At 45.7% G+C, this 17,846-nt stretch overlaps 1 protein-coding gene across 2 annotated transcripts in view; it reads left to right on the plus strand.

The window, feature by feature from the left end:
* Positions 1 to 17,846, plus strand: part of PCLO (piccolo presynaptic cytomatrix protein) — a 424,050-nt gene that overhangs the window by 317,943 nt on the left and 88,261 nt on the right. For both annotated transcript variants that reach the window (XM_084811197.1, XM_084811198.1), the window contains 4 exons: positions 1,180 to 1,288; positions 3,112 to 3,179; positions 6,741 to 6,955; positions 10,475 to 10,525. In XM_084811197.1, the coding sequence (XP_084667323.1) occupies positions 1,180 to 1,288; positions 3,112 to 3,179; positions 6,741 to 6,955; positions 10,475 to 10,525 (443 nt within the window). The remainder of the gene's footprint in view (positions 1 to 1,179; positions 1,289 to 3,111; positions 3,180 to 6,740; positions 6,956 to 10,474; positions 10,526 to 17,846) is intronic.

Raw genomic sequence — 17,846 nt, forward strand, 5'->3', positions numbered from 1 at the left:
AGGTTGGGGTGTAGGGGGGTTTTGCATGTTTGAATGCTGCTCAATGTAAAAAGAAATATTTGTATGTAAAATCTAGTTTATCAGGAAGAAAGTTAGACTAGAATGAGCTATTCACTCTGTTTTTAATGAGGTGTGTGTGTGTGTGTGTGTGTGTGTGTGTAATCTCATACCACATAATTCTGCTGATTGTAAAGCTCAACTCTATATCACCACTTGCTCCTCCATCTCTCTGCCTCCTTCCTAGGGGTGTACAAAACACACTTACCAGTCCACTGAAGGGGTCCGTGGGGGGGAGGCGATCCGTCCCTCCTCCCAGAATCCTCCCCGTCCGCAGCTGGACTTCCGGCCGCTGCCACGCAAATGGCGTCCGGCGTAGCGGACGCCATTTGCGTCCCTGCCTTTTGCCGTGATAGGCTACATAAAGATTTACATAGCCTGTCACGGCAAAGAGCAGGGACGCAAATGGCGTAGCGGACGCCATTTGCATTCCTGCCTTTTGCCGTGATAGGCTACATAAATCTTTACGTAGCCTATCACAGCAAAAGGCAGGGACACAAATGGCGTCCGCTACACCAGACGCCATTTCCGTCCGAAGATAGGCAGCAGCGGACAGCAGCAGACGGATGGCGGCCGGTAGGATCCGACCGACACGGATTCCCCCGGGTGGCGGAGGTGAGTCTTTCGTTCCACTGCAGACTCCGGGGGGCCAGGTTCTTATAATTCGGCCTCATTGGAGTCCGTGGTGGAATTCTCCGCCATCCCTACGCCTTCCAGGGTCTTCTTATCATCGGAGAATCCAGTTGAGTCCCAAAGACCCCTTATCCCACCCATGATTCTCACTGCCACTTTCTACACATCCCCCATTATCCTGGTCAGTTTGTTAGGTGGAGATGCTCCACAGGTTATCTGTTCTTGGATCATTCTGTGTTGACCTATACAGGTAAGCTGACGCTAGTAACCTATACAGGTAAGTTGATGTTTACACTGTTGTTGTTGTTTTAAATGTATCATCAGTGTGCAGTGAAAAGGCATTGATAATTTAAAGTATCAGCGAGCCATTGAAACTGGGTTATGCCGGATCTCTGTTCAAGACTTTTGCTTTAAATATGTTTAAGAACCTGGATATAAGCCAGGCCATGGAAGAACTGTATTTCACCATGTTCTGTCCTGCTGCCCTAGGGATGCGGGTGCTGGAATGGAATGGCATTCCCCTGACTGCCAAAACATATGAAGAAGTCCAGAGTATCATCAGTCAACAGAGTGGGGAAGCAGAAATATGTGTAAGACTGTGAGTTTTTCCCCATCTTTCTGTTTCCATTATTTTTGGCTTTTCATGGCTTTTTTATTCACAATTGTTAAGGTGGAACCTTTGCTAAACTGAATCATTTTATACACTTTTTATATAAAAAGGTAAGGAGCTTGGTGCAAATTTTAAAGGAGGACTTCTTTGTTCCTTATGATAAGCTGATACAAAAAGAAGAGTTAAGGAAGACGATTCTGGGTACAATCTAGGGATGTACGAAAGTTCTGCCACGGATCTCGGGGAGGCCGAATGCCAGCGCATTCGGCCCCCCGAAATCGGTGGCAGAACGGCCCGCCCCCCCGCCCTCCCCCCAGGACGAGACTTACCTTGGGCGGATCTTCCTGGCGGCGGTGGCTCCAGCGGCGGTTTGGTGGCGGCGGCGGCCGGTCTTCTGACCAGCTGCCGCTGCTGCCGCCATTTCCAGGTTAAACAAAAAACCAAAAAGTGATAGGCTACGTAAAGATTTACGTAGCCTATCACAGCTAGATTTTAAAAAAACATCGTTTACGTAGCCTATCACAGCTGACTTAAAAAAAAAAAAGCGTGTACGCAAATGGTGGCGGCCATGGCCGCCGCCATTTGCGTTCTTTATTTTGGCATGTCTAAGTCTACGTAAACATTTACGTAGACTAAGACGGCGAAAATAAGGGGAACGCAAATAGCGTAGACGCTACGTTATTTGCGTTCCCCTTATTTTCGCCGTCTTAGTCTACGTAAATGTTTACGTAGACTAAGACGTGCCAAAATTAAGAATGCAAATGGCGGCGGCCATGGCTGCCACCATTTGCATACGTGCGTTTTTTGGGGTTTTTTTTTAAATCAACCGTTATAGGCTACGTAAACATTTACGTAGCCTATCACGGCTGACTGCAGGGACGCAAACGGCGGTGGCTATGGCCGCCACCATTTGCCTCCCTGCTAGCCAGCAGCCGGATGTCCGGCTGCTGGCGGAACCGGCCGGCGGCTCCGCAGAATTGCTGCGGAGTGGAGCCGGCCGGCCAGAATTCCGGGGGGGAGGAACGGAGCACCTCCCCCCCCGGCCAGGATTCTGGGGGGAGGGACGGAACGCCTCCCCCCAACCATCAACATAATCCACAGAAAGGTAAGTCACTTTCGTACATCCCTAGTACAATCCACATTCTGTTGAAGCTGATGGAGAATTTCCGGTAGATTTTAATGGCTGTGGATTGCAGCCTTTGCATTCTGTTTGATATTGTCTATTGTGGAGGGCAGGGCACTGTTCAATTTCCATTTGTGATTGGAAATGGGCAATCCATATAAGTCTGGAAGGGTGATTAAACAAAAATTCTTAATCCTTTGTCGAAAGAATAGCGTGGTCTTGTATTACACGTAGAACAAGGGAGTTCTGAGTTCAAATTTCAGTGCGGTCATAGGTTCCTTGAGCAATTTTCAGCATGCTACTATAATTTAGGCTTAATGATCTGCAAGTTGGGAAGAAGAATGCACAGGACTACTCTGGATGAAAGATAACTGGTTGTAAAACACTTTGAGCATGCTGTAAAAATTATAGGTAAACAAATAATACATAGAAATATAACTCATCTAAGCATTGTGGAAAGTGTATGTATTTCAATGTAAACCTGCATTTATTCCATTAAAGATTTCACCTTAAAAGTGCCATTTTCTCAGCTCTTCAACAGCATCACAAACATGTCTCAGCCAAGAAGGGGTCATGCTTGGGAGCTGTTTTCTGCCATAATTCATGTCTCATTTATCTACCCTAATACAGCTGTGAGGGTGTGCCAAAAGAGTTCCTTTTGTCTCAGGCTTGTCATTGTTTCCTTTAGGGATGTCAGCATGCTGTCAGATGCCGAAAATCCACCACATCTGGAATTGCTTGAGCCAGGAAAGCCTGGTAAGTGAAAACCATTGGCTTTTCAGTGACACAGGCCACAAATTTCAATTTCAATTTATTCGAATTATTAAGTGCGGAAAAGGGCAATCACAATTATCAAGGGGTCTATGAGGAAAAGCTACAACATTTGGGGCTTTTTAGCTTAGAAAAAAAGGCAATTAAGCATACACATGATAGAGGGGGATAACATTATGCATAGCATGGAGAAAGAACCTGGCCAAATACTTCACGCAGCACATGGTTCAGCTGTGAAATTCAGTACCACAAGACAGCTTTAAAAAGAAATTAGACACATTCATGAAGTATGGGCTATCAGTGGCTACTAGTCATGATGGATATGTTAAGTCTTCAATGCATTTGCTAAAGTCTGTTTATTTATTTATTTATTTATTAAATTTCTTAATCGCCCATCTGGCCGGTCACCTGGCCACTCTGGGCAATGTACAATGGTACAATTTCAAACAGTAAAATTATACATTAAAACTTTATTTAAAAATACCCTAACCCACCCCAAATGCCTGCCTGAACAACCATGTTTTTAATGCGTGGCGGAAGCTCGTTAAAGAGGGGGCATGGCGGAGTTCCCTAGGGAGGGAGTTCCACAGAGTGGTGGCCATCACAGAGAAGGCCCTCTCCCTCGTCCCCACCAGTCTAGCTGTCCTGGCTGATGGGGCAGAGAGAAGGCTATCTGAGTGTCAGGGTGGAAACTGAGCCGATAGAACCCCAGAGCAGTTCTGATTCTGAGGAGGATCAGCAATCCGTGGCAGAGGAGCCAGCTCATCCCTCACAGGCACAGCAGCTGGCAGAGATTCCTCCTGCTGGAATTCCTGAGATAGATAGTGACCCTGGCAGTGAGAGAGTGCAGGAGCGGGGCTTGCTAGATGCTCGACACAGACACAGGGAGCGACGAGCGATGGAGGGCGCAGAAAGGAGGCGTAGCGCCTGTTTGGCGCGCAAGCAACGGCCACCTCCCATGGACCCAAGGGAAAGAGGGAGGATCTCTCTCTAGCCCATAAGTTCAGGGTCTTCAAGTGATTCTCCTTCAAACGGGGATCAACTGCCTACTCGGAGCATAGGCTATTCTGCTGTTCATTGCTTAGTCGCTGGTGATTAGCATCTGAAAGAGTCATTAAGTTGTAAAAGGATTAAAGCTTTGAAAAGAATCCTTTTGTCTGTGTCTTGAGTTGACTATTGGAGTGTTCTGAAAGAGGCCACTAGGGCGCTCCTGACACTGAGGCTGAACTTGTTAAGCGGCCTGTCTGGTGCTGCTGGAGGCGCTCCTTGAGATAGGCTGGACCAGAACCGTATAGGGTTTTAAAGGTCAAAACCAACACCTTGAATTTGGCCTGGAAAGCAACTGGTAACCAGTGCAACTCCTTCAGCACCAGAGTTATGTGATTATGCCGGTGGCTGCCTTTAATCAGGTGAGCTGCTGCATTCTGCACCAGCTGCAGCTTCCGAACCATCAAGGGTAATCCCACATCGAGCACATTACAGTAGTCTAGACCAGGGCATGTACTACCGATGGGAGCAGATGGTCAGGAAGGTAGGGCCGCAGCCACCGTATCAGATGGAGTTGGTACAGCGCTGTCCAGCTCATGGCTGACACCTGAGCCTCCATGGACAGCTGGGAGTCCAAAATGACCCCCAGGCTGCGGACCTGGTCTTTCAAGGGTAGCCGTACCCCATTCAACACCAAGTCAACATCCCTGGGCTAAACTATTTGTTTAGCCCATACAACAGAATTGATAATCTTAAATTCAGCATTTGAATTTAATGTAAAGAATCTGAATCCAACCCTACTATTCTATGATTCTATGAAAACAATTAAAATAAGGGCCCATATACTCTTGGTCATCATTATGCTCCATGAGAAATCACAAAGAACCATAAAAACTGGGCTAGACATTCTAGCCCTTAAGACAGAGGTGCAGAACCTCGTTCAGTCTGAAGGCCGTATTCAGTCTCACAGAAGCTCTTGATGGTTGGTGGGGCCGAAGGCAAAAGCAGGCAGGACCAAAGGCAAAAGGGGAGGGGCCAAAAATATTTTAGATTAAGGGCACAATCCTACGCATGTTCAGACAGAAAAAAAGTCCTACAAGTCCCAACCTTTTAGAATGGGGGGAAAAAGCTACACAAATGCCAGAAAACCACCAAATAATCAGTGGTTGGGGGAAATGGCATGGGGCCAGGGGAAGGGGGCATGGCCCTCTGGGGAATCCCAGAGGGCCAGACTGTGGCCACAGGAGGGCTGGATCTAGTCCCTGGGCCTGAGATTTGGCATCCCTGCTTTAAGATGACATGTGATGAATGCAAATATCCTCTAGGTTAAGGTAAAGGAACAGTGGTGAGTGGCAGGGAGGGGATCCTGTTGTGCAGGGAGGGGATCTTGTGATGAGGGGATCCTGTTGTGGGGAGGGGATCCTGTTGTGACATTGGGTGGGTGGGAAAGAGAGAAGGGATATCATCTGTCAGTGAAAAATCGCCAACACCTTTATCCCAGCAGTCTAGTCTCTTTAAAATTATGTCATGATTACATGTGTATGATGGCTTGGATCCACAGAGTCCCAGGGCAAACACAAGACACTTCCAATTTCACAAGAGGAATTTGCTGATAGACTTCCCCACAATGGCAGTTCCCCATGGCGTGTCGTACGCCACTCTAAAGGGTCCCCCAACACTCAGGAGTGGCTTTTCAGGGGGTGCAGGAGACTGCAGAAGGAAGAGGGAATGAAAGCACATTGTGCAAGCAGAACTCTGCCTGCTGTTCTTTGGGGACAGTCCAATAAAGTAAAACTTTTTTGTAAAAAAAAATAATAATTTCAAAGTGCCCATTCCCCATCTATTTGTCAATCAATCCAGAACCTTTGCACTCGTTGGCCAGAATTTTAGGAGCAGGTTTAATCCTTACCATGCTCTTGAATAGAATACTGCCTTCACATTTCTCTTTATATATAAATAAAAGAGATAGAGGCATGTATTTTTGTTGAAAAGAATGTTCAGGGGAGGAGGTTTGCCAGTTCCCTCTCCTCCCTTTCTCCCAAAACTGTGACTACTGCTCCAGTTGAAATTATTAAGTTCCACAGTTTGATTTGATTTACTTTTCAAGGATTTGTTGCTGTTGATCTTTGTTTGATTCCCTTTTGATTTGGTTTAATTTTCCCGTTTGATTTGGTTTAATTTTCAGGGCTTTGTTGCTGTTTTAGTTTTGTTTTGTTTTTAATTTTCCCATCTAATTTTCCGGGATTTGTTGCTGTTGATCTTTGTTTGATTCCCTTTTGATTTGGTTGAACTTTCCCATTTAATTTCCCCCTTTGATTTGGTTTAATTTTCAGGGGTTTGTTGCTGTTGATCTTTGTTTGATTCCCTTTTGATTTGGTTGAACTTTCCCATTTAATTTTCCCCTTTGATTTGGCTTAATTTTCAGGGATTTGTTGCTGTTGATCTTTGTTTGATTCCCTTTTTGCTGTAATAATTGGGAACGTTGTCAGTATGAATTGTCTTTTGGGGTCCCATGCTGTAATAGCTGCAAAAATGGAATGTGAAATCTTTTGCTTGCAGTGGATAAAACTAAGTCCCCAGGTGTTGATCCTAAGCAGTTGGCTGCAGAGCTGCAAAAGGTTTCTCTGCAACAAGCCCCATTGATTGCCTCCTCAGCCATGGAAAAAGGCTCCCATGCACATTCTGGCACTGCGTCAGCCACGTCTAGTTCCGTTCCTAGCCCCGGTCAGCCTGGTTCTCCCTCAGTCAGCAAGAAACGGCACAGTAGCAACAAGGTATGAATTTGTTTTGTCCTTCATTTATTTATATTTTTCCATGCATGGATCCAGAACAAGATATATACATACATATGTATAGACAGACAGACAGACAGACAGACAGACAGACAATAAGAAAGACAACAATAAGAAAGTAAGAGTGGAAGTCTGAAATCACATGGGGGGATTAAGAGATGCCCAGTGCCACATTAAGAGCTTCTACGTGCTATGCCGTATGAAAGCACGTGACCCTGTGTCTTAGATGGCTTCGCTTCTTCTTGATTATGAGTTACTACTAACAGAACCTGTTTGGGGTTTCCTTGTACTTTTGATTTTGAGCATCACAGTAGGGCTGTCATCCACCAGATATATGCACGTTTCATCATGGTCTTAAGCGCTCAGAGTGCTTCAGGGGGAAAGGAACATTAATTTGACAAAGCTTCAATGGCTACAGAAAGAAATGAACAAAAGAGGGCAAATTACAGAGCACAGAAGGGAGTCATCCTTTTGGTGCAAAGTACCAACCACATCCTGTGCATGCCTGTTTCTTCTTTTATCATTTGATGAATGATCACGTTGCAACCAACATTGTATTAGGTGTCTAATTATAAATGTCCTTTGAGAGCAATTAGTTGCTCTTTGCCACTTGCAAAAGAACAGGTTGCACTTTTAATTAGAGCAGAAATCCTTAAACTACTTCCTCCAGAGTGGTCTCATTGATGCCTGCCATTTGGGGGGGTTGCAGCTTTGAAATCGCAATCAGTCCCACCAAGCTGATCTCTCCCGCCCCACCCACCTCAGAATAAAATTACTGTTTTTCTGCTCCTGTTTCACAATAATACTAACCTTTCAAAATACATGTTTACTTAATGATTGACATTCCTTTTTGATGTGGAGAGTGATAGGCTTGCTGGGAACTGTAGTCATTTGACCTCGGTATGGCTTAGAATTTTTGCACAGCCCTTTTCCAGTTGATGAGAACTATGGAGATAAATAGGTGGTGCTGTGATCAGCTGTCATTTGGCCTTTACCTGGCTAGGAATGAGGTTGAGTTGAAAAGATATACAAGTAAAACTTAAAACTAGAGGGAGTACACCTGGTGCATCATGTTAACCAACCAAATAACCGAACCAAATGTCAGGTCCCTTGGTCCTCTCTGTTCGCAGCCACACACTCCAAGACGCCAGGCTTCAGGCTCACTACTTTATTAGTTAGCTACCAGGTTCTTTACAAATGCAGATCCTCGGAGACTGTCAAGCTACAAAGGAAAACAGCTAGTCCACACAATTATGAATATCAGTAGGGGAGCCAAGTGGGAATCAGAGACGTTGCCGGCAGTTTGAACAAGAACTTGCTGGCCAGAATAACTTAGGGGGGATGCCCCTCCCTTACAGTTGTGCCCCCCTACGTAGGCTATCACGCATAGCCAACCAGGTGGAACATCTGAGCTCTGCCTCTAACTTTTCCCACTTCATTCTGCGCCAGACTCTAGCATCCTTCAGGTCACACCCCACACTCTCCTCCTCCTCTGTGACCTGGGTTCTTACGGGGGAGGAAAGGGGGGTCTTTCAGGTGGAGCCATCTGGGAGCCAGGTTTCTGAGAAGAACCCCTATCCATATCTGAGCTCACTAGGGAGGATTCAGAAGGTGTTCTTTACTTTGCTTCTGGCCAGTTTGATCTATTTTTGAACTTCCAACAAGCATTTCCAAGCTCTCCATAAATGGAAAACAACAGAGAGGGGAGAAGCAGACAAGTATAGCTCTGTGACTGACAGCTTTTATTTCCAATTGTAATGCTTTTGAAAAGGATGGAGAAGGAATTATATCAGCAGCTTTCTGTGACTGTGGTGCAAATTGAGCTGAAAACAACAAAAACATTATTAAAAGTCTCAGTGCTTCTATTCATAATGCCCTAATGCTGCACCTATCCTTCTGAAATTTTGCAAGGAACTTAGCTAGGAGCACCTCTTTGTTCATGCCAATTTTCTACAAAATGTCAGAGAGTAATATAATCAGACCTTTTTTAGCACAAGCACATAAACACACACACACACACACAGCCCTCGACACTTAAAGGCAATTTACACACACACACCCCGCAGGTACCTGAGATTTGGAAGGCTTCATTCCTTCAGGAGGGACTGCTTTGCCTTCGATTGCCATCAAATTCTGCCAAAATATTAAAATGTTATAGGTGTCTGTTGTTTTTCCCATTATACCCAATGGCAAAGTTGTCCACAGCTTCAGAAAATGAGGTGAGGCTAGGCTCCATCTCAGATTTGAGGTGAGGCACAATATTCGTCTGAGGCACTGAGCAAAGACACCTCACTATCCAAAGTAATGGGGCCAGTTCTGAAGACACACACACACACCCTTAGTGCCATGGACAGGTCAATAAAACATTCAGAGATTTGCACCTCAGTTGTGGATACTGACACCCAATTATATTTGATTTTGACATTTGAGAGCATTTCACAATTGATCTGCAATGGTAGTTAATATCTGATAGCATTTGATAGCTGACATGCAATGGTATTAGGCTGGGATTTGAAGAACTGTACAACTAATTCTGCAACCCAAGGGGCCTTGGGCTTATGTTTTTCAAACATCAGCTGTCCATACCCTTAGCAAACCACTTTGGAATTTGAAGAAACTATTAAAAGTAGCTTGTGATATGACATTAAGGGTGCAATCCTATGGCCGCAGGTCAGCGGCTAGACAGCCATAGGATAGGTTGGTTCCCAGGAACCGACCTTGGAGCCTGCACTCTGAGGCTGGTTCCCGAAAAACCGACCCCACCCCCTCCCGCACCACCTCATAGGCAGTGCGGATCAGCCCTGCACTTGTAAGAGCAGCGCGAAGCAGCGAAAACAGGGTGTTCCCGGGGGCGGGGCGGGGAAGTCAGAAATGCTGGTAGGACACATCCTATGTGTCGTCCGGCTGCCACTTCCCGTGCTCCGAGGCCCCACAGCTAGACAGCCAAAGTCTGCTCCTCACCAGTCCTCCTGCCCTGCACTGGATAGGTGGTCACCCCCTGAGTCAGAGGCGACCGTCGATCCAGATAGGATTGCTCCCTAAGAGGAGTGCCTCTGTGCAAGGTGGAAGAGTAAAACATCTCACTTGGCATGCCCAAGCCCTTGGATGCATGTAAAGTAACTCTGGATCTCTGCCTTAGTGTCTTACACTATTTGGTAGCTATTTAATGGTATTTAATTTAGGGTTGTTGTTGTTTTTATTTGGGCTTGTGTCCAATAAGATGCCAATGAGCCTACAAAAGTTGGATTTTGATGTAAAGTGTTATATTCAAAAAAAATTGTGGTAAATTTCATATTTTTGTCAACTTTCATTTCAGCTATAAATTTTTGTCCCACCAAAATCAACAGTCAGTAGTTTTAACTGTGTAGACATAAGAATGCTAGCAATAACTATCACAATCCAAGATTCATTCTTAGGGAGATTATCAAAATTAAGTAAGTCATACTGATGGTATATACCTGTATTTCTGTGTTCTCTTTTGTTTTGTTTTTAATATGGCAGACCACTGAAGCGGCAAAGTCTGGTTCCCATCCAATAACTGGAGAAATTCAGGTATTCTAATATTAAGTTTTGGCTTTTTTTTTCTTTTTTGTATGAATGTGTATGTGAAAAATATAATATCATTTTTGTTTCTAGACCACCTTGTGCTGTGTAGAAGTCCACACAAGATAATGGCCAAAGCTGCACAATCTGTAAATCAATGCTAAATATAGATTTTTTTTTTTAAAGTTCATTGTATTTAGTAGAAGTGCTAATGACTGACAGCAATCAACGTGCTGCTTCTTGAGGAAAGGAAGAGTTGATAATTATTTTTAAGTTAATAGTGGGTTATCCAACAGTGTGTGTGTGTGTGTGTGTGTGTGTAAATTACTGTGTGGATTTCCCACTGTCACAAATCCCTTGGCCCCCTCTATCCTTAAGCACTCACACACACACAAATAGAGAGGCTTCAGCCTCACGCCTTTAATTCATTATTCACAGGTTCATTAGAGATGCAAATCCTTGAAGACTCTCTGGCTACAAAGGAATGCCTCCAGGGGATTCAAATGGGATCACGGAAAGTTGCCAGCAGTTTGAAAGGGAGGCTATTTGGCTAGGCTAACTTAGGGAGGGAGGTCCCGCTCCTTGCACGATGCTTCCCTGCATAGCCTCTCACGCACCGCTAACCGGGTCGACCGTCTGAGATCTGCCCCTGACGTTTCCCTCTTAGCTGTGTGGCACCTCCTTGTGTCTCTTAGGTCACAGTCCTCAATCTTCTCCTCCTCCTGCCCACTGCTTCTCACAGGGGGGAGCAAGGTGGGGGGGCTTCAGGCCATCTGGGAGTTGGTAACCTGAGAAGCACACCAACCCCTATCTGAACTGGCTTGTGAAAATGCCTCCCCCAGTTCTGGCTGCTCCTCTTCTGAATCTGAGCTGCTAACTATCTCCCTGTGCTCACAGTCAATCCTGACACCCACTGAGACTTCCATCTCTCCTATGCCATGATGCAAAACTAAAAGTATGGTCAGGTCATGGGAAAGAGTGGACATCTGCTGTTCATATATTATTCCAATGATATAATTGCATTCTGCTTATTTTATTTGAATTGGTAGTTCCACTGCTGTAAGTGTTTCTGGTGGGAATAACTCAGTGGTTTTTTGTGGCTGGGATACAAAGAACTGCCCAGCTAGTTCTATTATACACCAGCCCCACCATGATGGCAAACCAATTTTGAAACCAAGGCAACTCCTCAAAGCAGTTTGTGATGTGATGTAGAGATCTGCTGCTGAAAGAAAGCAGAGTCAAAATCCCCACCAGACATGTCCACATCCTTAAGCGTGTTAAGGAGTTCTAAAGATTAACAATGCAATCCTATTCAGAAGTAAGTCCCATTGAGTTCAGGAGGATTCACTCCCAGTTAAGTGTGTCTAGGATTCCAGGATAAAAGCAGCTTTGGGGGGTCCCAGTCACGGGCTTTATTTATTTATTTATTACATTTCTATACCACCTAATAGCCAAAGCTCTCTGGGTGGTTTACAAAGATTAAAACATTTAAAAATACAATATACAGATTTTATATAGATTTCAGCTGGGATCTAAAGGTAGATGAGTGGAAGTCCCCTCCCACAACGAGCTTCGCTGGCTTTTCCTGCCCATCACAGCCTACTGCACCTCTCCCCAAATCTGCTCCTGCGGGTCAAGGGGACCGTCTGGAGTGACGTGTGATGAAGCATGGGGCAGGGAGGCTGTAGTGGGATGGGAAAATCAGAATCTGGCGGGACCGACTTTCACAAGTGGTAGTGCCTTTCTTCTTCTGCAAGAGGCCCCTAGGTCCAATCCAATTACTGTAATAGCTAGAAATGCCAAGTAACAAAATGCAAATCTGGTACCTGCTTGTCAATCAACCTTTTTCTATTTGTTATTTTTTGACCTAGTCTCCATACTGACTTTTGGTAACTAAGGCTGCAATCCTATACATATGTACTTGGCAGTAAGACCCATTGAACTAAATCATAGAATCATAGAATAGTAGGGTTGGGAGGGGCCTACAAGACCATCGAGTCCATCCCACTGCTCAATGCAGGAATCCAAGTCAGAGCATCCCCGACAGGTGGCTGTCCAGCCTCATAGAATCATAAAATAGTAGGGTTGGAAGGGGCCTACAAGACCATCGAGTCCAACCCCCTGCTCAATGCAGGAATCCCAGTCAGAGCATCCCTGACAGATGGCTGTCCAACGTCATCTTGAATGCCTCCAGTATGGGAGAACCCACCACCTCCCTAGGGAATTGGTTCCATTGTCATATTGCTCTAACAGTCAGGAAGTTTCTCCTGATGTTCAGCCGGAATCTGGCTTCCTGTAACTTGAGCCCATTATTCCATCTCCTGCACAGAATGAGACTTACTTCTGGGACTAAAATGGGACTAACTTTTATTCCCAAAGCCACCACTACCATTCAGTAGAGTAACATGGTCTCTGCAGGCAGCTATAATGGGGTGCTGTTAAAGGATAGCAAATTTGTCAAAGATTTTTAAAAAATCTTTATTTTTAAGTATTAGCTTACTAGTCCAAATAAATAATTGATCAATTACAATGAATATAGTAATAAGGTGGTCATTTATAACATTACGTATTTGACATTACATATTCCTTGCAAGAAGAAAAAAGGTGGGATATAAATGTAATGAATAACTAAATAAAAACATTACAGAATAATTTTTTTCTGTAATAATGTACTTAGTATAACTAAGCAATATTAAGCGCTGAACGAGATTTAACTTTCATGATAAGATTTAACTTTCACGTTAATATATTTTAATAGCAGCACTGCTATGAAAGGTAACTATCTTTAAATGACTATTTTAAAATGTGACATCTTAGGGAGTAACAACAGCATAGAAAGAAGCTTGTGTAGAATAAAATGTATTTTTTCAGAGAAATCCTATACATCTACTCACAAGTAAGCCCTATTGAATTCAATGGGACTAACTCAGCAGTAAGTCTGTAGTAGGTTGCAGCCTTCGTGATCAAGCTATATAGTAGAAAGTGATACTCTGTGTCGTATGCTGCGATCCTAACCATGCTTACTAGAGAGTAAGCCCATTGAACACTGTGGGACTTGCTTCTGAATAAATAAGCATGGGATTGCAAATACGTCAGCAGCTTTTCCATGAGTTCAGTAGAAATGATTTTCCTCTGTAGGACTGGCATTGCTTCTCCTTCTCTGTCTACACACATTCCTTGCAAGAAGATTAAACATAGGAAAAACAGAAGGATTTCTAGAGATTCAAAGAAGCACTTAGTAAACTGAGTGGAGGGGGGGCGGGAATTAAGCCAATCATCCAGATCAGATTATTGTCAGAAACATGATACATTTTGAGTTATCAGTAAGAGGGACAGTGGGAAATATCAAACATGTTTTTGTCATCAGGCTTCTTTTTGACGGGTACAACCCTGTATAACTATGGCGTTATAAATGTTTTTTTCTGATAAATGATGGAGAAGGCATATACTGGAATCACTTAACTTTGATAATGAGTAGTAAATGTTAGAATTCTCCAAGGTGTCCTTCTAGTCTAGGCTTCTTCAGATCTTCAGAATAACCAGTAATGTCAAGCATTCACCAAACGTCTAACATCTATTTATGTATATAACTATTTAGTTAGTGAATTAAAAGCACTTAAAGCGGCACATAAAAGAAGAATACCGTATTAGAATTCATTTAAATTAATGCTGTGTCAAAAACGTCTCCCACATTTTTTTTTCGACAATTCTCGTTCAATTTGATAGAAAAGAAATTGCTTTCAAAAAGAAATTCAATGGCGAAAAAATTTCAGAGGAACTCCCATGGGCTGGATTACAACTAGGGGTGTATGAACCCCACTTACCTGGGTCTGCTGGGGGGTCCGCGGGGGGGAGGCAATCCGGTCCTCCCCCCGGAATCCTCCCTTGCCAGCTCCGCTCCGCCGCGAATCTGCGGAGCCGCCGGCCAGGGCCGGCCACTGCTGGACTTCCAGCTGCGGCCGGTCTGCATCTGCAAATGGTGTCCATCGTAGCAGACACCATTTGGGTCCCTGCAGTTCACCATGATAGGCTATGTAAAGATTTACGCAGCCTATCACGTTAGAGATCAGGGACGCAAATGGCGTAGCAGACACCACTTGCATCCGCAGTCCGGCGATACAGCCATGGCAGCCGTATCGCTGGGTCTTCGGAGCCAGCAGCCGGGAGGATCTGCCGGCGAGGACTTCGCACTGGAAGAAAAGGTAGGAATTCCGATCCTCCATGGACTTTGGGGGGCTGGTTTCAATAGACGCCGGCCTCACTGGGGTCCGTGGAGGATTTCTCCAACATCCCTAACACAACCGACTGCCTTTACACGTGCTTCCTTTCCCCCCTCCCCTTCCCCTCTCCTTCTCTCCGTATCCGATAGGGATGTCAGAAAATTCCGCCACGGATCTCAGTGAGGCCAAATGCCAGTGCATTCGGCCCCCCGAACTCCGTGGCGGAACGGCCTGCCACCCCCCCAGCCCCCACAGATCCCCCCCGGGATGAGACTCACCTGGGGCGGATCTTCTGGGCAGCGGCGGCTCCGGTGGCGGCTCCGGCCAGTCTTCTGACCGGCTGCCGCTGCCGCCATTTCCAGGCTTGTGTTAAAAAAAAAAAAGACGTGATAGGCTACGTAAATCTTTACGTAGCCTATCATGGTTGGGTGGGTTAAAAAAAACGCGTACGCAAATGGCGGCGGCTACGGCTGCCGCCATTTGTGTTCCTTCTTTTTACCATCTTAATCTACCTAAATATTTACATAGATTAAGAGGGCATAAATAAGGAATGCAAATGGCGGCGGCTGTAGCCACCATTTGCGTACGCGGTTTTTGTTTGTTTGTTTTACCCAGAGCCCTCCGCGGCCAGAAATCCGGCTGCGGACGGCTCTGGCCTGGCTGGCTGCTCCACGGAGCTGCCGTGGAGCACAGCTGGCCTCGGAGGATTCCGGGTGGGAGGAACGGAGCGCCTCCCCCCCCAGCAAGGATTCCGGGGGGAGGGACGGAATGCCTCCCCCCCACCATCAACATAATCTGCGAACAGGTAAGTGACTTTCTTACATCCCTAGTATCCGAGTCTTCCATTATCATTCATTGATCTCGCTCCTCTTCTTGCTGCTTTAACTCTTTTCACGGAGGGAACTCAAGTGGAACACAATGGGGTGATTTGATAGCTCATTATCTGCGACCTATTTAAAACCGGAACAAGGGGCATTTAGTGCAGGAGACACCTTGAATGATCACAGCATCATGTAAAGAGCCTGCAAACTTCCGTGAAGGAGCAATCTCAATCGCAGGGTAAAAGCTCCATGTGAAGGAGCCTTCTGGCTGCCTGTAGCCTTCTCAGCTTCCTGCACTTCAGTTAAAGCCCAGGGGAAGACATCAAGAGGCAATCCCTTCCATAGGACTTTTTTCAGATCAGGAAACACAGGGACCTGGGAGGCGGCGCAGCAACGGAGAGAGGTTTAATAGAAAGAAAACACACATCGCACCCTCGGCCACCTTGCAGTGATTAGGTAAACTCAAAAACACTATAAAAATAAATTATAAAACACCCTCTTTCATGGGGGGAAAGCTTTCAGGAAATTAGAGGACAGATTTTGGCTCAGGACTAGCCCTACCTCTTCCCTGAAGCTAGATGCCACACTCCCCCCTCACACCTGTATTGTGGTGGATGCAAAATGGGGTCCAGCCTGCCAACCCAGTTCATGCTGTTGCCACTTGCAGTGGCAGGACTGAAAATCTCTTGCTACAACCCCTGCCAATAGTGAGCCCTGCCTCTGATAAACTGTTACGAATTCCTCCTCCCGCTGGAGAAATTCACTGAAATTGCCCCCCCAATTTCTCTGCCCACAAAGAGGGTGGAGAATTTTGAGAGGCCATTTGCACGAATTAAAATCATACCAATGTATGTATTACTCATACATTAATTAATAAATGATCAGTAATAATATTCCACATTTGTATAGTGCTTGCAAATGTTCAAAGCACTTCACATGCATTATCCAATTGTAATCTGTACCACAACTCTGTAGAGTAAATCAGTATTATTAGCCCCCATTTTGCAGATGGGGAGACTGAGAGAAAGTGGCTTGCCCAGACCAGGTCTTGTAGTTATTATAGGGATGTATGAAAGTCACTTACCTTTTCACAGATTCTGTTCATGGGGGGGAGGCATTCCGTCCCTCCCCCCGGAATCCTCAACAGGGGGGGAGGCCCTCCCCCCCCCGGAATCCTCAACGGCCGGCTGTGCTCCGCGGCGGCTCCGCAGAGCAGCCAGCCAGGCCCAGGCCAGGGCTGTCTGCAGCCGGATTTCCTGCCGCGGAGGGCTCTGGGTAAAACAAAAACAAAAACGCGTACGGAAATGGCGGCGGCTATGGCCGCCGCCATTTGCGTTCCTTATTTTTCGCTGTCTTAGTCTACGTAAATATTTACGTAGACTAAGACAAAGAAAAGAAAGGGGAACGCAAATAGTGTACTGGGTGCTATTTGCCTTCCCCTTTCTTGTCTTCGTCTTAGTCTACGTAAATATTTTCGTAGACTAAGACGGCGAAAAATAAGGAACGCAAATGGCGGCAGCCGTAGCCACCGCCATTTGCGTATGCGTTTTTTTTTTTTACCCAGACATGATAGGCTACGTAAGTCTTTACGTAGCCTATCATGTCTATGGGGGGGGGAGAAAAAAACACAGACTGCAAATGGCGGCGGCAGCAGCCAGTCGGAAGACCAGCTGCCGCCACCATCCAAAACATCCACCCCAGGTAAGTCTCGTCCCGGGGGGGATCTGCGGGGGGGGGGGTGGCAGGCCATTCCGCTATGGATTTTGGGGAGCTGAATGCACTGACATTCGGACTCACCAAGACCCGTCGCGGAATTCTCTGACATCCCTAAGTTATTCTCTTCAGCAGCCTTAAGTGAACCACTTTGCTGTGAAACAATAAGGAAGCCCTTAACTCATCTAGAAAGGAGCCTCCTGGAGTCTCTTCAGTCACCCTGACAAAGATATACAAAGACAGACAGACAGACAGACAGACAGAAAAGCAGGAAGGATTTATGTGGAAGTGTTAAAACAGGACGGGGAAGGTTTTTTCTGCCAAGGGCTGCATTTGCTCAGGAGTAATCTGTCAGAAGCCAGATGTCAGTGGTGGGCAGGTCTGAAGCTAGTGATGGGTAGGGCCTAAGGTGGGTGGGACCACCACCACCACCACCCCCTCTCTCTCTCTCTATCACCCCCTTTCTTTCTCTTTCTGCAACCCCCTTCTCTCTCTTCCCCCTCCTCCTATCCACCCAGTAAGTTGTTTAGGGAGGGACTGTTTTCTCTTACCAGACGTCTCAACTGATTGCCTGCA

This window comes from Heloderma suspectum, chromosome 7, assembly GCF_057233095.1.
Source record: "Heloderma suspectum isolate Gila_16-S chromosome 7, 16-S_ref, whole genome shotgun sequence".
Classification (NCBI taxonomy): Eukaryota; Metazoa; Chordata; class Lepidosauria; order Squamata; family Helodermatidae; genus Heloderma; species Heloderma suspectum.